Source organism: Macadamia integrifolia, unplaced genomic scaffold (assembly GCF_013358625.1).
Source record: "Macadamia integrifolia cultivar HAES 741 unplaced genomic scaffold, SCU_Mint_v3 scaffold181, whole genome shotgun sequence".
NCBI lineage: Eukaryota > Viridiplantae > Streptophyta > Magnoliopsida > Proteales > Proteaceae > Macadamia > Macadamia integrifolia.
In genome coordinates this window covers 478,225-500,793 of record NW_024868363.1, presented here as the reverse complement: position 1 = coordinate 500,793, position 22,569 = coordinate 478,225, and the positions used below count along the sequence as shown (strand labels likewise).

The 22,569-nt window shown below is 38.5% G+C and overlaps 1 protein-coding gene and 1 non-coding gene across 4 annotated transcripts in view; both read left to right on the top strand.

The window, feature by feature from the left end:
* Positions 1 to 12,189: 12,189 nt before the first annotated feature.
* Positions 12,190 to 12,296, top strand: LOC122064896. Its single transcript, XR_006135851.1, has one exon. It is a non-coding gene; the product is annotated as a small nucleolar RNA R71 (small nucleolar RNA).
* An 8,004-nt stretch (positions 12,297 to 20,300) lies between these two features.
* LOC122064894 (L-aminoadipate-semialdehyde dehydrogenase-phosphopantetheinyl transferase-like) overlaps positions 20,301 to 22,569 on the top strand; it is a 35,248-nt gene continuing 32,979 nt past the window's right edge. The window contains exons 1-2 of one of the 3 annotated variants that reach the window (XM_042628678.1): positions 20,301 to 20,525; positions 20,838 to 20,970. In XM_042628678.1, the coding sequence (XP_042484612.1) occupies positions 20,410 to 20,525; positions 20,838 to 20,970 (249 nt within the window). In that variant the 5' untranslated portion in view covers positions 20,301 to 20,409. The remainder of the gene's footprint in view (positions 20,526 to 20,837; positions 20,971 to 22,569) is intronic. The other 2 variants (XM_042628680.1, XM_042628681.1) reach the window with 2 other exon arrangements.

The following is a 22,569-nucleotide window of genomic DNA, read 5'->3' as shown; positions in this document are numbered from 1 at the left end:
CATCTTCATTATTGTACCAAGGCCCTTGGTAATCATCCCAGTCTGGGTACTCTTCATGTCCATTGTTCTCATCATCACTTTTATCCTCATTGTCATCGTCATCATCCTCTTCTTTGCTAATTTCCCTCTCACTTGGTTTTTCATTAGATTCCTCTTGACCATCAAATTCCCCCGTATCCAAATGTTCATAGTATTCAGAGCATATGGATCAAAAAATTTCCATAGGGCCAGACTTGGTCCCATTGGCTCGAAGATAGGTTAGGCCAGACTCATCATCTTTTGTGTCACTCCCAATGTAGATTAGGGAGGCGTGTTCTTTGATTTGTTCTCCCACTGCCAATGCCATTACTACTCTAAAGATATCATCTGGGACTTTTTCAATGTTATTCAGATTGTCTTCCTGAGGCACGATGGGCTGAATTAGAGAAGTGGGATCACCATCTTGGCCTTCTCCTAAAGCATTCCCTGATCCTATTGATAAGGTCATCTTTGGTGAGTCTAGCAGTGCAAGCATATCCTTCCAACTGTACCCATCCATCCATCCTTCTTTTGGGTTAAACACCGAACCTTGAGAATGGGATTGGTATAAGGGTATGAGGGATATGAGGCAGGGTGATATGAAGGTGATGTGATGTGAGAGGTAGGATATAAAGATTGGGGGTGATAAGATGAGGAAACTCCTTCTCCTTGATGATGTGATGAAGGTTGATGATATGGTGGTGGTTGGCAATATGGTGGAGGTTGGTAATATGATGGAGGTTGCTAATATGATAGAGGTTGGTGATATGGTATGGCGGATTCTTCTGTTGATGAGGAAGGATGGATGGCAGGTGACTAATTTTCTAATGACTCTTTCCTTTTGAGAGTCCTTATGACTTTGGCCCTTTAACTCATGACTTTCCATTAAGCACAGGCATTCATATGATTCTTCTGAGCTCGAGATACAATGAGCTGAGTGGGATCACTCTCTATTGCTTCTTTGTCTAGGTTGTCCACATGATCATAGAACATGGGGTGAAGAAAGTGCTTATCCAACTAATACATGTGAATGGCCCTTCGGAAGGAGTCACACTCCTTTTGGAAAGCATTTTTTATGAAACCACGGATATGCCCTACTAATTCTGGAGGAAGGGAAAATCTTTGCACAAGCTGAAAATTCTCTTTCCATTCAACATGCCTCTCCTCTTGATATTTCTTGGCATCCCTAATAAAATGGGTTGGATCATAGAACTTAGGATCCCAATTTTTACAGTCACTCATTGTTGCCAACATGTTGATGGTTCCATGGTTTGGGAGTGGGTTGGTATTGACATTAGGAGATTGCTTGACCTTGAATTCAATTGTCCTGTTGTCTACTAAGTCCTGGATTGCATGCTGGAGACCTATACATCTTTCTGTGTTGTGCCCTTTCTAAGTGTGATAAGCATAATATTCATGATCTCCATTCCAAGCTGGGGGAGAGTTGCTAATCATTCTTGGAGCCACTGTCCCTAACCATCCTTGCTTCTTTAGCTTTTCATACATTGCTGTCATGGGCATTCCTAAATTAGTGAACTGTCACCTTAGACAAGAAGCCTTCTGAGTAGGGGCTTCTGCTTGTATCACGAATGATTGTGGAGAGGTGACGAGTGAGACTGACTGTTGGACAGCACCTACCACATTAGTCTCAGGACCCTTTCCCTGTCCAATTCTGGTGTTCTTCCCTGCATCTTGGGAGGATCCTTGATACTGAGCTTCCCTTACGATTCTATTTTTCACACATGTATCAGTGGCTATCAAGGCATCAAAAGTTTACAGATGTTGATAGTAAAGGACATCATAATAAGGCTTTGACAAGTTTTGAATCAACATTTCTACTTGCTCTGCTTCTAAAGGTCAATCTGCCATCTTGGCGGCCTTATCCTAAACCTCATCAAGAAGGTGGTGATTCCTTCTCTAGGTTGTTGTCTCAACGTCTCAAGCAAGTACTGCTTGGTGAAGGCTTTCACCACTATTGTCCAATTTTGGGTTTGGGAAGACTCCAACTAGGTGAGCCACCTTAGTGCTGGTCTTGATAGGGTTAACATAAAGGCTTGCCCCATCTAGTTGTCCATAAGTTGCCATGACTTGGCGATGCTAAGGAAAACTTTGAGATGAGCCTTAGGTCCCCTAACCTATTGAATCTGTCGGTCTACCATTTGAACTTCTTGGGAATCCTTGCCCCAGAAAAGAAATTCATTTCATCAGAATCCACTGTTTGGCTTTTCGAACTCTTTCTCGTTCGGAGTATATTTTCCAATTTCTCTAATTGCACTCTAACTTTTCTTTCTCTCTCCATCTCTGGAGGTTCCATTCGGACGTGCACTGCAAACTCTTCTTCTTCATCTTCAATTACTACCCTGGGAGGAGGGACCTTGGAATAGGCCCCCCATTGACCATTTGGATGGGTAGGTGAAACTCCTCTCTGACCGGTTGGCTTGACTTACTCTGGTTCTCCTAAGTCAACTTAGGAAGAATTTTTGTGATGACCCGTGGGTCCATTCTGATCCAACTCTCCTGTAGATTATGCTGGTTCAGCCCTAAGAGGGTTTTGAAGTACATGCAGTATTTGTGCTTTCCCTCTCTTAACCTCGGCCATTTCTGTCTACAAGGTCTCCACGGGGTGAACCCACACTTGCTCAGGTGATTCAAGGTCATTTGGATCCATGTGAGCTAGGTCATAATCACTTGGTGATAGATAATCTCGAAGAGATGATGGAGGTGACACTAGACTTAATCGAGTGAACCGGTTACCCTGATGTGTCCAAATGGACTGCGGAGAGTACTTGAGGTGTGGAATTGTGCTTGAACCAAAAGTGACTTATTTTAGGATTCTTATATTCCCAACCCTTTATTCATTCATCCACTCAATTGTTAACTAATTATCCATCCAAAGTTAGTCCGCTTAATGATAGAGAGTGGGTAGGAGTTGATGCCCCTAGTCCACTCAATGTCATAAGAAGGAGGTACACACAAATGACTTGATCAGAATACTCCTATTAATACATTCTCTGTCAATAATGCCTTCCTTAATCTTATCCCACTAGGTGACCTTTCTCCTAGTTTCCTCGAGTCTTTTAGATAATTTGGCATTTCGGGGGACTTTGATAGAAATCAGCCTGGATCGTGTATGCCAAGTCATCCATATTTCATTTCTAAGGAGGAAGGACACCTTTTATCATAGGCCCACTTAGGAGAGCATTTATTTATGGCTAGAATGTATCATAAGAAAATTCCTTTTCAAGACCACAAACAAATTCTACAGATCAGCTTGTGGTGTTCCTAGCATTCTTCACCTATTTCCTACATGATGTGAGCATGCGGTGGATGCAATAGGACTGACAAGGCTTCCTTGATAGGATCTATATATGCAAGGTACATGATCCTTTTTATATACCCTTGGGTACGAGATCAAGGGGTGACTTTCTTGGCCATTACTCGTGAATACACATGAGGTTAAGCAACTGGCCATGGGGGATAGAACTGTGAGTGATTGTGTGCAATAGTATAATACAGGAACATCATTATCCAATCTCAGAATGTCATAAAGTGCATGGACCTCCCCAAGGGTGCTGGCACAATTATGAACATCCTCGCCGTTTAACAATAGCCCACACCCTTGTACAGGAACCGGCTATCATTTGCTCTCAGAGTACTCTACATGACATGCATTGACCTCCCTGAGGGTACGGGCATGACAGGGAGTCCCTCGCCTAATGATTTCACTTCGAGCACGATGCATGATGTGGTTAGCGAGTACAAATGCAAATATGGGGTTAGCCAAACATGCTTTCAAACATATATGGTGGAAAATGTTCTTACATTTAGAGGTATCATCTAGTGTCGAAGTTTGACAATTATCTCTAGTGGAGTTGCCACTATGAGGGTAGTAGCCAGAGATGAGATCTCTCTTCCCCCTTTTCGATGGGGAGGGGGAAAAGGACTTGCCTACAATCCATCCTCTCTCCTCTATTTCTCTTTTATGAGGAAGGGGTGTGTCATGTGTCCTTACCCACAGGCCCCGCACCACCGTATCACCGCCTGGAGATACGTGGTGGCCTATTTCACAGGAGTGTAAAATTCATCATTCGAGATGGGGATTTGATGATGGTCCATGTTAGGATTTAAAATTAACTGCAAGCGTACAAATCAATATAGCTACGGGTCGAACATAAGGAGAGCAGCCACTTTATTTTTTGCTTCTTTTAATAATGCGAAAGTGACCCAATTAATAATGGTTATGATCTAATTCTAACTACTGTCCTAAACATATATATCTAAAATAAATTCCTAACCATTCGTCATCTAGGAATTTAAATACGTAGGCCACGTAATTAAAATTAAATAAATAAATAACTGAAAATAAATACCCCACACAATTAAAAAAAATAGTGAAAGAAAAAAATATTGAAATAAAAATAAAGGAAAAGAAAGGGGATAAAGCTAGAGAGAGGCTCACAAGTAGGTTTCTTTACTTAGCCCAAGGGATGCATCATAATATGAGCTTCCCTACTTGACCAGAGAGTCACTCTTACAAGGGTTACTCTACTTGGCTTTAGGAAAAGGGTGGCAATTAAAATAAAAACAATAAAATGATGGTTCTATGGCTAGGAGAGGCAAAGCCAACACATACACTAGCCATGAACCTTGGGGAAAAGGAAAAGCAATAATGTAATGACTGAAATTAAAATCCTAATTTAATAAAGAAAGGGTAGTCAAAAGAGGGAATGAGAGGGGGGGGAGAAGACTATTGAAGAAGCCTACCTACCTAAATCAATGCTTGAACTTGAAAGCTTGGGTGATTTGAGATACTGCCAACCCTAAAACTAGATCTAGAATGAACCAAATCTCAAATTTCTAGGCCTGGAGAAAACAAATCTTGAAAAAAAAAAAAACTGAACTTGAAAAAAAAAGATACTCCACGGCTCGTGATCTTGTCACCTAGATCTAAGCCTAGAACTATAAGTTTAAAAATTATAACTCAATTGCATAAATCATAAACATAAAAGGCTGAATAAATATAAAAGAGTGCTTGCATTAATTGAATAAAAAAAACTTACGAAGGTGTTTAAAGCATAAACCTAGAACTAGAGCTAAAGAAAGAGATCAAGCAACTAAAAAACAAAACCCTAGAAGAAGAATGAAGTGCCTCCTCCCCTTGTGTTAACTCTATTATATAGAGAATGGGGGAGGGAAGCTAATGATTTTAGCTTCTAAAAAAAAAGATTTTTTTTTATCTTGTTGATGAGGTGGAGGAGAGAGAAGAGAGAAAACGTGTGGAGAGAGAATCTCCCACGATTTTTCTTGCCTTTTTTTTCTATTTTTTCTCCCTCTTTCTATTTTTCTCTCTTCTTGCGCAAGAAACCCCCCTTGGCCGATTTTTCTTGCTTGGATTTAGATAATATTCTATTTTAGTGGGAAATTCCATCCATGCCCTTGTCTTTTTCTTTTTCTTATTTCTTATTTTCTCTCTCTTCATCAAACTTGCGTACAACCATCTTGGCCGACCTCCTTTAAGTGATGAGTAGGATAGAGAAAATTGTCAAAAAAAAAACCTCAATAAAATGGCGGCGAAGAGGTTCGAACTTGAGCCCTCCTAATAAGCAAGGGATTTTGCACACCACAACTCACCAACTACGCTAGGTAGTTATTGTTATCAAAAACAAATCTTTAATCACTTAACGGTGTGGTCCATCGAGTTTTCTTGGCATTTGAAATATTCCTTATACCCTTGGGACAACTACAGATGGGTTGGTTCCGCATCTCGGTTCAGTTTTGATCCATTATTCTTTTTCTGACTTGAAAAGAATAATCACTTGTACGGTTAACCAAACGAATGTGTACTTTTAATTAACACATCCATCTTGCTCAGAATTTCATCCTCTTCGCAACCATAAAAAAATAGGACCTCTTTATATGTAAAATTGGGGATATAGTGACCGATAGTCCTTAAGGCCTTAAAAATATAAAACCTACAAAAAGAGAGTAAAACCCAAGGTAGCTCCATTCTAAACATGTAAAATGCATGTTTTACTACCTTAGATTTCACACATAAATGTGCTCATCAGAATTCTCCCACACTTAAACTTTGCTAGTCCTCGAGCAAAACAAAAAGAAAAAAAATAAAAACAAAAAACCTAACTCACTTTCGTAGGAATCACGGTTGCACTTAGCATGTGCAACAAGCCTTTAAACCCCTAGGTCACCCCCTAGTGGACGAGTTGTGTCTCGTGGGTGTTTGTAGTGAATATACACCCAAAATTCAGAATAAACAAATCCCAACCTTGGATAAAGGTAAGGGTCATACCGATCCGGAGCAAGGGCCATACCAATCCGGAGCAAAGATAATTCCTCTTACAAGGGACCCCCACACTTGAACTTTTATTATCCTTTATCAATTCTAGGCACTAGCATATTTCTTAATTTGGAACTCACCTCGTCTCTTCCAAAATATCTTTATCTTAAGGTAAAACCACTTGTGAAGAAATAGGGAACCAATGAATAAGGCGTTGGAGTGTTTTTGACCAAACATGTTACCACGCATTAATAACATTTGTACATTTTTTTCTCCTATTTTTGCTTAATAAACTCTATTCTCCTCCACTACTTTTGGCCTGAATGACATGGTGGAGCAAATACCAGACACCTAAGTTACTATGTAGCTTTACTTTTTGTATATGCCCACAAAGACAGTGATGCTAGAGTTCTCTCAAAAGTTTCCTCCCTAGGAATTTCGATCAAGCCATCATGCTTCCTGAGGCGTAATGCCTTGTCTAGTTCCAAAGGAATCAACTCTTATTCTTCTTTATACCACATTTCACACTTCATTTAAAATTATGCATTTGTCAATTCATGCCAAATTAAAAAAGAATGTCTCAACTCCAAATCAAAAGTACAAGGATCCCACAGACTTACATATAGTCAAACACTATAAAACAGGGGTCTCTTATTTTTCAAAAGAAAGTCTCATCTCAAGACACAGGCTTGTTTCTTTCTTCTCAATAGGGTTTTTATATGTTCAAAATGGGTACCTTAATCAAAACTTTTATTTTTATATATCAAGCAACCGAATGGTATGATCATTAGCCAAAAGACAATGTAGGACTTCATCCTTAACAAGCTCAAAAACAAAAAGAAAAACAAACAAAACAAAGTGGAAAAAGCAAAAATTGTTTTCCCTGCCCCACACTTAAGTCATGCAATATCCTCAATGCATGGAAAGAATTATAAGCAAAGACAATGCAAGGGGGTCTTACCTGATTAAAAGTTAGTAATCAGTGTAAAGAGGTTCATGGAGATCCATGACCTCTTCCCTACCAGTATTAGGAAACTCAAGGAATGGTTTCAAACGCTAACCACTAACCTTCAAAATTATCCCTGTTCCTAGATTTAAAATCTCTACAACCCCATGGGGATATACATATGGACAATAAACGGGCCATCCCATCGGGATCTAAGCTTACTAGGAAAAAGATGCAATCGAGAGTTATACAATAAGACCTTATCACCAATTGTAAAAAGATTTACGCAGAATGTGCTTATCATGGAAAGCTTTGGTCTTTTTCTTGTAAATCCTAGAACTTTCATATGCATCATTCCTAAGTTCCTCCAACTCAGATAGTTGGAGCCTACGATGAATTCCCATATCAAACAAATCAAATGTGAGCTTCTTTATGGCCCAAAAGGCCTTATGCTCTAACTCAACTGGTAAGTGACAAGCTTTCCCATACACCAAACGATAGGGAGACTGACTTAGGTCAATCTTGAATGCAGTCCGATGGACCCACAAGGCATCAATGAGCCTAAGGGACCAATCCTTACGGTTGGGATTAACAGTTTTCTTCAAGATTTGTTTAATCTGCCTATTAGGCACCTCCACTTGGCCACTAGTTTAGGGGTGATAAGGGGTAGATAACTTATGGGTGATCCCATACTTTTTCATTAGAGCCTCAAAAGGCCGATTACAAAAATTCCCTTATCACTAATTATTGCATGTGATACACCAAAGCGGGAAAAAATGTTCACTTTGAGAAACTGGACCACCACTTTATGGTCATTAGATTTACAAGGTATGGCCTCTATCCATTTAGAAACATAATCAACGGCAAAAATTATGTATAAATTCCTAAAGGAATTAGGGAATGGTCCCATGAAATCAATGCTTAGTACATTAAAGATCTCAACTACCAAAATAGGGTTGAGGGCATCATGTTCCTCTTATTGATACGGCCAAAAGACTAGCAAATGGGACAAACCTTATAAAAATCAAAAGCATCTCTAAAAAGAGTGGGCCAATAAAATCCGCATTAGAGAACCTTTACGGTAGTCTTCTTAGGTCCAAAATGTCCACCACATGCAAGATCATGGAAAAAAGAGAGAATGGAATGTTGCTCATGATCAGGAACACATCATAGGATAATCTGATCTGGACATATCTTAAATAAATAAGGATCATCCCAGAAAAGTACTTAACTTGGGATGAAACTTATACTTATTTTGGGTGGACCAGTGATCTGGAGTCAAACCTGAAACTAAGAAGTTGACAATGTCAGCAAACCATGGTTCACTGGACACTGCAAATAACTGTTCATCTGAAAAGTTATCGTTAACTAGAGAATCGATAGTCAAAGAATTGAGAAGCCAGGATAAATGGTTTGCAACTAGGTTTTCAAATCCTTTCTTATCTTTAATTTCTAAATCAGACTCTTGCAAATGAAAAACCCACCTAATGAGACAAGCTTTGGCACCCTTCTTCTGAACTAGGTATCTAAGAGCAGAATGATCAGTATACACCACCACATGTGAACCAACTAAGTAAGAATGAAATTTTTCTAATGCAAACACAACAGCTAAAATTCTTTATCAGTGATTATATAATTGAGTTGTGAATCATTTAAGGTCCTACTAACATAGTAAATGACAGTGGCCAACTTATTAATCCTTTGACCCAAAATTGCTCCTACGGCAAAATCTGAAGCATCAGGCATCAGTTCAAAAGGTTCAGTCCAAATAGGTGGTTGAACAATGGGTGCATTGGTAACTCCTTAAGTTGTTTAAAGGATTCTAGGCACTCTTTAGAAAACACAAAAGTTTGATCTTTGACAAGTAATGAAGTGAAAGGTCGGGTTAACTGACTAAAGTTCTTAATAAACCTTATGTAGAAGCCCGCATGCCCTATAAAATATCGGACGTCCTTAATAGATTGAAGAGGTGGTAAATTATCAATTAAATCCACTTTGGCTCTATCTACTTTAATTCCCTCCTTGGATATTCCATGGCCTAAAACAATATCAGATTTAACCATAAAATGGCATTTCTCCCAATTCAAAATCAAATTCTTAGATATGTACCTTTTCAAAACTAAAGAAAGATGATAAAGACATTCAGAATAGGAACTCCCATGAATTGAAAAGTCATCCATAAATACTTCTAAGAATTTTTTGACCATGTTAGAAAAGATGCTCATCATGCATCGTTAGAATATAGCAGGGGCCTTGCAAAACCCAAAGGGTATATGCCTATAAGAAAATGTTCCATAAGGGCATGTAAAAGTGATCTTATGTTGGTCCTCTAAAGTAATTGGGATATGGTTATAGTTGGAATATCTATCAAGAAAACAATAGTATTCATATCCAGCTAGCCTCTCTAACATCTGGTCAATGAATGGCAATGAGAAGTGGTCCTTCCTGGTTGCCACATTAAGTGTCCTGTAGTCTATGTACAGTCTCCACCCTAATTGGACACGGGTTGGAATTTGTTCATTATTGGCATTAGGAATTACAGTCACACCAAGCTTCTTAGGTACTACGTGAACTGGGCTTACCCATTGGCTATCCAAAATAGGATAATTATTTCATGATCCAAGCACTTTAGGATCTCTTTCACTGGTTTAGCTCTTCTTTGGAGTTCCGTGGATGGTTTGGAATCCTCCATAAGATGTATATGATGTTACACAATAGAAGGGCTTATACCCTTGATATCAGCCATGGTCCAACTTAGGGCTTTCTTATTATCTTTTAACACTTTAAGTAACTCCTCTTCCTGGTTAGAAGTCAAATTTGAAGAAATTGTTATAGGAAGAGTTTGGTCAGGCCCTAGAAAAGCATACCTCAAATTAGATGGCAACTCCTTAAGATCTAACTTAGGGGGCTCAACTATGGAAGGTTTGAGAATGGAATTGGAAAGGGGTCCTAAGGGCTCCACAGGTGTGTGAAGACTCAAGACTTCAGAAAAGAAATTTTCACTATCATCATCCAACTCATCCATACACTCTTGGAGTTCTGAATCAAAATTAATATCATAGTTGGTAATTAAATCATCAGAAAAATCTAGAAAATTCTCACGCATATTGATCTCTTCTTCCATATGTGGTTGCTTGCCTATCTTAAACATGTTAAACTCAACAGTTTGTTTGCCAAAAGATAACCTTAGGAAACCATTCCGGTAATTGATTAATGCATTACTAGTAGCCAAGAATGGTCTTCCTAGAATTATTGGGATCTCATCCTTGGTTGAGAAGGGCTTGGTATCTAACATGATGAAATCAACAAGAAAAATAAATTCCCCCACCTTTAGTAAAACATCCTCAACCATCCCTTTATGAATCTTAACAGACCTATCTGCCAATTAAAGAGTAGTTCCAATGGCTTTCAATTCTCCCAATCCTAGTTGCTTGTACACATAGTAAGGTAAAAGATTCACACTTGCGCCAAGGTCAAGTAAGGAATGCTTAATATAGGTGTTGCCTATGACACAAGCTATGGTAGGGTTCCCTACATCCTTATACATAGCTGTTATAGGCTGAGCAATTATGAAACTAATGTTACCTGCCAAGAACACCTTTTTGGGCACACTAGTGATGCGTTTGTGAGTACACAAATCTTTTAGTACCTTTGCATAGGCAGGGATCTCAGATATGACATCCAAAAGGGGAATGTTCACTTCTACCCTTTTGAAGACTTCTAAAATTTTATCCATGGAAGCAATCTTCTTTTTGTTTATCAAGCAATTAGGAAATGGGACAAGAGGAACATAAGGACTGTTAGGGATTTACCCTTTTTCAGAAGAATTATTTTTGTTTTCTCAACCAAATCATATTTAATTTTAGAAAAATCTTTAGGTTCATCAGATGAGCCTGGAACAAGAGGCACACTTGTGTCCTCAACTGAAGGAGAGTTGACAGGAGTAAAGGATGGGGAAGAGTTACAAACACTCTGTTAGTACTCTCTGCCACTCCTAAGGGCATAAACAACATTACATTGGTTAGAGGGCCCATGTTTGGTCTGACCTTGTACTATATTTAGTGATGCATTAGTTGGTGCTTGTGAGCTAATAGGCTAATGATACCTAGGGTTCGGCTCTGGTTGACTGGGTAAAGTTTTCTTCTCCCTCTCACACATAATTGAGACAACTTGGGTGAGTTCTCTCATAAGATTTTGATGGTTTGTCATGAGGAGGGCCATATTTTTTTTCAAATCACTTATTCTAATTACCTCTCCAGTGTTGGTAAACCTAGGGGGTTGTTGATAAGATGATAGGAGAGGGGCCCTAGGAAAACTAGCCTGAGGTCCTGCATTTGACCTAGGAAAAGTATTTTAGGAAAAAGGTTATTGTCCAAAGGAAGGCCTTTAGGGTCTAGGTTGACCTTGATTATGGAAATTGGAAGGCCCAACTTAGTTGCCCTAATTCCAGGAAAAATTTGGGTGATTTCTCCATCTTGGATTGTAGGTGTTACTCTATGGATTATTTTAGTATAAGGCATTAACACTATCATTAAAAGTGCCCCAAGAGGTGTTGGGGCATTCTTCTATGATATGTCCAGGGGACTAGCAACAAGCACAAATCTTAACCAAATTGACTGATGATGGCTCTCTAGGAACAATAGCCTCAATCCTCTTGATTAGGCTATTCAAATGGGCTTCTTTGGCTACTATCCCATCCAAAAAATATCCTTTCCCAGTAGCCAAAAAATATCCTTTCCCTCCTATGGTTCTTTCACTCTCTTGGGTTGATTCCCACTCATGGGTTTTGTCACCTAAGTCAAGTAAGAATTCCCATGCCTTTTCTTCATCTATGAAGGATATAAATCCCTTAGGGCACATAGACTCTATCATTTGTTTAGTTGGGTAATCAATACCCTCTTAAATTATTTGACATAAATGCCATAAGTCTAGGCCATGATGAGGGCATTCTTGGAGTAGATCCTTGAATCTCTCCATAAGTTTGGAAAATGATTCACTAGGCTTTTGCCTAAACTGAAGTATATCACTTCTAAGCTTATTGGTCTTGTGAGTTGGGAAAAACTTCTTAAGGAAGACAACAGTGAATTGTTCCCATAAGGTTATGGAATTTGTGGGTAACCCATACAACCACTTCTTAGCTTGGTCTTTCAATGCAAACGTGATGAATCTAGGCTTAACAGCATCATCAAAAAGCTGTTGGATCTTTATTAAAACACATACCTCTTCAAATTCCCTTAGAAATAGGTATGCATCCTTAGAGGTCAGCCCATAAAAGTGGGGCAACATAATGATGCACTGAGATTTGAGTTAAAAAATATTGCACTGGGCTTGTGGTAGAACTATGCAGGAAGGTTGGACTGCTCTAGCAGGGTAGAACCTATCTTTCAGAGATTTAGGTGGAGGGTTTTGTTGTTAGTCTCCCATATTGAAGGGTTTTAAAGAGAGCAAACGTATAAGGTCACTACTTGTTGGATCTCTTCTTTCTAATCGATTCTTAGTATTACGTACCCACTTAACACTCATGCAATAGAAAACTACCTACAACTAGAGAAAGATAAGCACAAAAGAATGGAAAGAAAAACCTTTTTTTTCTGCCCTTTGGGAGCTTACTGGCAGGGATCCAGGGTTGCTCAGGTCAATTCCTGAGGTACTGCTATAGGGAAAAACCTGTCTTTATCATACTATGAGGCTTGGCGGCCTCCACCGATACAACTATTATTGCAAATTGGTCTTCTCAGGAATTCAATAAAAAAAAAAGGAAAAACAAAACAAAGTAAACAAAGCACTCCGATTTACCAAAAGAAAACAAAAAATAACATGGAACTGCCTCCCCGACAACGACACCAAAAACCTGTTAGGATTTAAAATGTAATTGCAAGCTGCAGATCAGTGTAGCTATGGGTCGAACACAGGGAGAGCAACCACTTTAATTTTTTACTTCTTTTAAAAGTGAACCGATTAATAATGGTTGTGATCTAATTCTAACTACCATCCTAAACATATGTATCTAAAATAAGGTCCTAACCATTCGTCATCTAAGAATTTAAATACGCAGGCCACACAATTAAAATTAAATAAATAAATAACTGAAAATAAACACCCCATGTAATTAATAAAAACAATGAAGGAAAAAAATGTTGAAATAAAAATAAAGTAAAAGAAAGGAGATAAAGCTAGAGAGAGGCTCATAAGTAGGTTTCTCTACTTAGCCCGAGGGATGCATCATAATATGAGCTTCCCTACTTGACAAGAGAGTCACTCTTACAAGGGTTACTCTACTTGGCTTTAGGGAAAGGGAGGCAATTAAAATAAAAACAATAAAATGATGGTTCTATAGCTATAAGGGGTAAAACCAACATATACACTAGTCATGAACCTTGGGGGAAAGGAAAACCAATAATATAATGACTGAAATTAAAATCCTAATTTAAGAAAGAAAAGATAGTTAGAAGAGGGAATGAGAGGGGGGAGAGAAGACTATTGAAGAAGTCTACCTACTTGAATCAATACTTGAACTTGAAAGCTTGGGTGATTTAAGATACTGCCTACCCTAAAAACCAGATCTGGAATGAACCAAATCTGAAATTTCTAGCCTGGAGAAAACAAATCTTAAAAAAAAAAAAAAAAAAAAAAAAAAAAAAAAAAAAAAAACTGAACTTGAAAAAAGAAGATGCTTCACGGCTCGTGATATTTTCACTTAGATCTAAGCCTAGAACTATAACTTTAAAAATTACAACTTAATTGCATAAATCATAAACATAAAAATCTGAATAAAAATAAAAGAGTGCTTGTATTAATTGAATAAAAAGGACTTACAAAAGTATTTAAAGCATAAACCTAGAACTAAAGCTAGAGAAAGAGAAAACTAGAGAAAGAGATAAAGCAACTAAAAAAAAAACCTTAGAAGAAGAATGAAGTGCCTCCTCCCCTTGTGTTAATTCTATTATATAGAGAATGGGGGAGGGAAGCTAACGATTTTACTTTAAAAAAAAAAGATTTTTTTTATCTTGTGATGAGGTGGAGGAGAGAGAAGAGAGAAAACGTGTGGAGAGAGAATCTCCCACGATTTTTCTTGCCTTTTTTTCCTATTTTTTCTCCCTTTTTCTATTTTTCTCTCTTCTTATGCAAGAAACCCCCTTGGCCAATTTTTCTTGCTTGGATTTGGACAATATTCTATTTTAATAAGAAATTCCATCCATGCCCTTTGTCTTTTTTTTTTTTTTCTTCTTTCCTATTTTTTCACTTTATTTTCTCTCTCCCTTCTTCAAACTTGTGTACAACCACCTTGAAACCTAAAAGGTTCGAACTTGAGACCTCCTAATAAGCAAGGGATTTTGCACACCACAACTCACCAATTACGCTAGGTAGTTGTTGTTATCAAAAACGAATCTTCAATCACTTAAGAGTGTGGTCCATCGATCCTTGTTGGCATTTGAAATATTCCTTATACCCTTGGGACAACTACAGACGAGCTGGTTCTACATCTCGGTTCAGTTCTGATACATTATTATTTTTCTGGCCCGAAAAGAATAATCACTTGTACAGTTGACCAAACGAATGTGTACTTTTAATTGAACATGTCCATCTTGCTCAGAATTTTGTCTTCTTTGTAACCATGAAAAGAAATAGGACCTCTTTACGTGTAAAATTGGAGATATAACGCCTGATAGTCCTTAAGGCCTTGAAAATATAAACCTGCAAAAAGAGAGTAAAACCCAAAGTAACTCCATTCTAAATATGTAAAATGCATATTTTACTACCCTAGATTTCACACATAAATGTGTTCATCAGTCCAATACGGGGATCGGGATCATGTAAAAGGGTTTGGAGTCACCATCTAAGATTATGGGCCTAAGACCCCAGGTGGGCTGAATTTCTGAGAAAAGGGCCCAAGAATTGGTCTGGTCCAGAGATTTAGGGTAAGTGTCAGGTTGTAGTGTTGGGATGTGTTAGGCACCCAATCTACCCAGTTCAACTAGTCTTCCTACTAGATGCTTCAGAATGAATATTTTCTGCAATTATTCCTATTCCGTATGCATGGCTAAGTTTTCACACACACACACACACACACACACACACATATATATATATTGAATGAATTTAAATAGCTATGTACACTAAAACAAAGTTAATATAAAGTCTACATTGTGCTAATTCTTTTGAGAAATTATACCTGAGCTTGACCCCTGTTTCGAGTCAAGAGGGGTGGACCCCTAATTAGCACTGGCATGGACTATCTTTTGGATTCTCTTGGCTCAGGGGAAGATGGTCTTGACCTCCAACTTCCTTTTCTTGAGAGATGTTGATTAGACAAAGTTCTGAGTAGGAACTATTACTTTCAAATTTTGACCATGGTATTGATTCGAGAGAGCTTCCGCTAGAGATGGGCTACTTCCGAGTTTTGGCTATGGTGGCACTCTGGTAGAGCTTTCGCCAGGGATAGGCTATGGGAGGGCTAGGCTGAGGTGGAACTCCAATAGAACTTCCACTAGGAATAGGCTAATCCTAGGGATTGAGGAACTTCGAAGGCCTGAAGAGCACCTCAAAGATCCGAAGACTACTTTGGGTCTTATGAAGATCTCTCCGAATACTGGAAGAACCTCAAGAGGGGATGGGAGACTAAGGAAAATTTCTTTTACGTAAAATCTCACTCAAAGAAGGCAAAGGGTTGAAGAGTTTCAAAGGCCCAAAGAACAGTTCGAAGATCCAAAGAACACTTCGGATCTTATGAAGATCTCTCTGAAGACTTGAAAAAACTCAAGGGGGGAAAGGGGACGAGAGAGGGCAGGCTTCTCTACCAAGATGCTCTCTTGGAGACTTGGATGTTGTGGTGTTATGTTGTGTAAAACCAAAGGAGGCGGTATTTATAGGATTCTTGAACTAATGGGGAGGGAAAGGGAATTCCCTTAGCCAATGGGGAAAAAGTGGTTTTTTTAAACTAATAGGATGAAAATATGAAAATTTGGACCAATGGGGTGGAAGATGATTTTCTTGGACTAATAGGAAAAAGTCATTTTTTAGGCCAATAAGGCAACAAGATTCCTTTTTGGGCTAATGGGAGGTTGCGGAGTAAGGTATACTAGCGGGACAATGTAAGGTGCACAAGTGGATGAAGAGAAAATCTCTTCACCCACCGGGTCAGCGAAACACATATTTTGGTGGCACACGTGGTTGGGTACGGGTGCACAGGGCATGCATGGGTGCATGGACAGGCAGGGGCACGTGGGACTGGCAGGTAGGGGAGTGCAGCGCACACAGGGGCACAAGGCTGGCACGCGGGGGCGCACGAAGCAGGCTGACTAGGGTGCACAATGTGAGTTCGAGGGCGCGAGGCTGGCACGCAGGGGCATTAAGTGGCACACGAGAGTACGAGGAGCAGGCTGGTGATGGCGTACACCACGTGTGTTGGGGCACAAGGCTGGCACATAGGGGCATGCAGAGTAAGCTGGCAAGGGTGCACAGTGCAGATGGGGGCGAGAGAAGCAAGTTGGCGAGGGCGTACAGAGTGTGTGGGGTTGGCATGCTAGGGTATGTGTGGCTAGCAGGCTGGCTAGCCAACGCGCGTGGCATGCGTGCAGGGATGGCTGGCTAGCTGACCACGATGCCCGCAATTAGGTGTAAATTTACAGGAGCAATTGCGGGATATCCGACAATCCAATTTTGATATACCATATATCATTGGAATCATAATTCTAGTACTATCAATCTGTACGGTCATCCTGATCGGATTACTTCATATATTAAAAGTCATAATTGGACCTTCTTTTATCCCGCATGGGATTTCTAGGGTTTTTGGGTAGGTGGGGATGTTTCTGGGTTTCCTTAATTAATTATCATCTCTGTCGATTTGAAGCAAGAAGTCACATCCAAGATCCGAAATTCATTATAGCCGGAGGGGAGATGACAAAATTGGGTGTTTATAGCGGGGTTAAAGGATGATGCTTCTAATGAGAGAGTACTACCACCAAATCTGAAGATGTTACTAGGTAGACCTTACAAACTAAGGAAAATAGAACTAGGGGAAGCACCTTCTTCAGAGTTCAGGAAGAGATCATCATCCATTAGGTATGACATCTGTAAGAAGGAAGGACACAATAGGAGGACATGCCCAAGGGTTGGAGATGTTGAGCGAGATGGATGTACTAGTAAAAAGAAGAGTATGAAGGTAAATGCAACTCACTTTATAAGTTGAAACTTGTTTAATAAGTATCTCATACTTATTTTATGTTGTGTAGAAGAAACAAAAAGAAGAGAGTCAAGATGAGATCATCACATCTCAACGAATGACTAGATCATAGACATCTATGGCTAGCACAGTTGAGTGTTTACAGGACAAAGTTCTGACCAAACATAAGACCAATCGAGCAAAGAGGATAGCAAGGAAGTAGGGGAAGAAATGAAGCACACGCAATCTGGATGTTTTAATTAAGAACAAGAAAACAATGATGTGTTAATTAACTTTTTTTTGAGTTTAAGACAGTTGGGTGTTTCCTTATGGTTTTGGATGTGTTTGATAGATTTGCTTTTTCAAACTATTTCTATTTCACACTCGACTTGGTTGTATGGAATATGTTATGAACAGATATTCATGGATATGTTTTGGATGTTTCTTTATGGTTCTGGTTGTGATGAAATATGTTAGTTTCAGGTGTGTAATGTTACAGATATTTAATTAAGATGTTGTCCATTTAATATTAGACATGGGATGTCAATTTAGTATTATTTACAGGTATATATTAATGTCATTTTATAGCCAAAATGTCACCCATTAGTTTTAGGAACTCATCACAATGATGACCCTCTCTCCATCATAATGCTACCCATTCTATTTGAGAGTCATGATTTAAGTTAACCAACAACTTAGTAATAAGAACAGAGAATGAACGATTTCATTAAGTTCAAACACTTACAGACTCAACACAACTTCACTATTAAACATTGAAAGGTTATTTTTTACACATAGCACTAAACAGACTACCACAAACACACCAATTACAATCTTCATCGTTCTATACGCTTTCTCTAAATGCTTAATTCTTTTCTTCAAGGCATGAATCTCTTATTTCATCTATTGATCTTGGATTCTTTCACCAACAACTGCTTCTGAATTAGTTGCCTGAGGCAAAAGTCTCGGTGTAGCTATAAGATCACACCATGAGAAGTATTGACATCCTTTTGGTGCTTCAGGGCAATAGTAGTACTAAATGTTTGGGTTTGAACTAGACTCTAAAGTTCGTACTAATGCCCTTTAGAATTCGGGACATTTGCATCTTACATTCACAAACCTTAACCCACTTTGGTTGTTGTCATTAACACTCGTGGTAGACATCAGCTATCTGCAAATTAAACATGGTAAAAGTGAATTACAAATATGCCAAAATTTTTAATGAGTTGCTAAAAATGAGGGATATCGATTAAAAAAAAACCCATTAAAACAAGAGAAATCAAGGACTCAAATGGCTGATTTGTTTATGAGATCATGTGATCTTAGAAATTGAAGCGGATTGGACTCATTACAGGGTAAGGAGTCCAATTTCAGTGACTTGGACTGATATGAAGTTGTAGAACTACTACTTCATGCATTGTTTTCCTAATGCATATAACTTGCAGAAATGAAGCCCAATAATATTTATGCACAACAGAAATCTGAGAAGGATTTCTTATTTCCCCCTTCAATTTCAATCACATAAACACAAGAAAATTAATAGGAAACAATAAAAGAAGATTGTAAATAAGAGAGATAATCACTAAATTCTGGGAATTTTGAAGAATAATTTGGATTTTTGGAGTTTGATTTTAATCAGAAGATATCCAGAATCTCCAAAATGAAACCATTAGAGGCTGGGCAATTCGCCCACAGAGCATTTTAATTTAATCAGAAAAGAACCCCAATAATGAGAGAATAGAACCCCAAAACCCAATAGTTAGAGAATAGAATTCCAAAATCACAAATTAATTTTGTTTAATCAAGTCTGAGCAATTTGAATAGAGATATGAACTATATAACATGGAAGAGGAACCCTAAAATAAAGCTCTTACTTGCTTTCCAATATGGAAGAAGAACCCTAAAACCCCTAAGAGAACTTAACCATTGAATGAAATACCTTGGCCGAATAAGTTGTTGGAGGGGAGAGGTGCTCACGATCGCACGTTGGAGGGGAGAGGTGCTCATGATAGTACGCCAAAGGGGAGCGGTGCTCACGGTAGTTGAAGATTTCTCTTCTTGTTTTGGGTATTTAGTCATATGAGTGTGAGATAGTGTGAGTTTAGAAGAAGGAAAAGGGAGGGTAATATTGTCCACTCATAACAGCCGTGGGTGTTTTGGGCATTTTGAAAAAAAAAAACTAACAGACATTCTATCACTTATCAGGATCTGCTAACAACAATGACTGATTTGGAATTGTTTGAATTTTTAGGGGGTGTTTTTGGTGTTTCGAAAAGTCCAGGGAGTGGCATTAAATAAAGGTCAAAGTTCAAGGGGTGGCATTGCAATTTTCTCTAAATTGAATTAGATAATTCAAGGAAAAATGATGTACAAATTAGTAGGACGAAGCAAAATCTTACACACTACCATACGACTGATCGTTGGATTTTCCTCTTTACAGCTTCGTCGTTCAACTATTAGTTATTATATTGTAAGATTCCATTCCATAATCCTACTGTATATAAAGGTTAGGCAAAAGAACAATTATACGGAACATATGTCCAAACACTAAGGGTGGTGAAATTACACTGTCACCATTATGAAACCCAATAAACCCACCTTCTACCTAGGGTCACAGTTAAAGAAATTGAATCTTGAAGGGTAGTTTAAAAAGTAGTAATTCTAATAGGGTATCTATGTACCCAAAGGAAAATGAATTATTCTATTTCTTTGCCCACAAGCCCGGTTGAGAATAACTTGGCTGCTACCAGAAAATTTTCCGTCTTTTTGCCGATCTGATCCATCAGCGCGGGCCCGCAACAACCTAGACCGTTCTTTTCCCAGAATTCCCCGAAACGTTACCACAACTCGTTAGAAAAAAAAAAAAAATAGTGGACCCCCTATGTTCGCTTCCGGTTGCGGTGAACACGAGCTTTGCTTCTCTCTCTCTCTGTTTATCAATTCCCCAACGACGCCGTCTTTTGATCTTGTTTTCAGCTCCCTGTAATGGAGAAGGGGGTCCGAAGATGGCTCGTTGACATATCTAAGTGGAATCCTTCTCGGGATGAGTTCTCCTTCCTCGTTTCTCTCTTTCCTCCTGACGAGCACTCCTCCATCACCAGGTTTGCTCCTTTGGTCTGGTTCCATCACTTCACGATCTATTTCCAAATTGCCTGAGATCAAACTTAAAATTTTGAAGCCTAATGCATAAGTTTCCAAGAACCAATGTGTGGTTATGAAAGATTTGATATAGTTTCTTCAAAGTTTGTTTTCAATAATTAATATAGGCTTGCTTTAATCTTTCTGGTGGATTTACTGTAAATGATGCTGAACAGTATCGTTTGTGAGCTTCAGTACTGTTGATTATGATTCATTAGAATTTATGGCTGGTTATGAAAGATTTGGCAAGCTTACTTAAATCTGTATATTTGTAGGTTTGTAAAATTTGAGGATAGAAAAAGGGCAATTGTCAGCCGGTTGCTTCAATATGCACTCGTAAATGAAGTGTTGGGAATCCCATTTAATGAGATAATTATAAGGCGCACTATTGAAGGCAAACCATATCTGGTATTGTTTTGGTTAGTCTATGATACTTGATATATTTGCATCTATTTAAAGTTCTTTGGCTGATCATCATATTTGGAGTAGTTACTTCACTGTGGAACACAATGCCTCAGTTTGGAAAAGAAAGAAATTGAAGGAAAGAGTACCTCCGAGACAAAATATTAAAATGAGATAAGATCAGATCATCAGAACACCTTCCCCTGCCAAAATGGCAAACTAAGATGTAGAAAATTCCACCACATACATTCCCATATATGTCTCTGCATCAACTAAATAGTCCGTGCACCCTCTTTGTAATCCTGAATTTCCAATGATTCCACTTTGAAAACTGTGTTTGGGCTAAAACTTGACATGTGAGAAAAGGACATTGGGGTCAACCTGTCCACAGATTTGGGCCCCAACCAATCGTACCATGTGGCAGAAAAAGGGTGGGCCATGTAGAGAAGGCTTTCTCAATAGTCACTGAGGAAACTTAAGCCCTAAAACACTCATAAAACAGTTGTTTAGAATTATGTTTGTAAGAAAATTTGAAACCTTGACCATTGCAGGTTTAAAGTGTCTAAACCGTAATCTTGAGTTAAAAATTAACCTTTATGCTACATGTATTTAAACCTTTAGTATACCCCATGTCAGCTCATTGATGTAGATCTATGGTACTCAAAGCAGTACCAAAGGAGGAAAAGAGCTTGAGTCTACTCAGAGATTCAACCGTGTAGCTCAGCTTAGTTGACTCAGTTGGGAACTCGGTTGACCCAGTTTTGGGTCATCTATGAATCAGCACCAGTTCCCCCAGCCTCCCATTGTGGGACACCTTTTTAGTCTTTTATTTGTTTTCTTTTGTTTCGTCTTTACTTAATTGTATTAGTTGTACTAAAGTTCCCCTTACTTAGAACTCTATCTTATCTTCTAAAGTGTTTAAGTAGTTGGAAGTCTACCTCTTAGTTATTTTAAGTAGTTTATTATTTTAAGTAGTTTATCTCTTAAAGAGTTTTAAGTAGTTAAGACTATCCAGAAATAGGGCTGTCGACCTAGGGATTTCCTATTCATTTTTTGATTATTATTTTATTTGTTTGTTGAGTGTAAGTGGGACTCTTTATTCCCTTTTTTATAAATAAAGGCAGAAGAGGGGCTACAGCCCATGTTTTGGCATTCTATTGAGCTTTGGTTTATGAATTCAGTGGTGATTCTAACCTTGATCCTTGGTGGTGATGGCATTGATCATATTCTTTATTTCCTGGTTCCTGAAATACAGGTCAGATATTCTTCTTTCCTGCATATATTCCTCTTTCAATTTCAGTTTCTAATTTGGATTTTTACTAATTAATCGATATTCAAAATCATTCCATTCAGAATTCTTTGTTCTATCAAAGCTTCGGACTTCTAAATTTTCATAGGGTTGTCCTAGAATTTCTCCCCTGTTGAATAATTTTGATGGATTCCTTCATTTCACTAATTCATACTAAATAATGAGCTAATCCTATTTCATTAGATCCAGGATGTGATATGGTCCCAAAGGATGAACCGGATATGAACGGTTCCAGTAAGATTTCATTCTTGAACAAAAATCCAGATCAAATACAACCAATACTCTGGGCATCATAT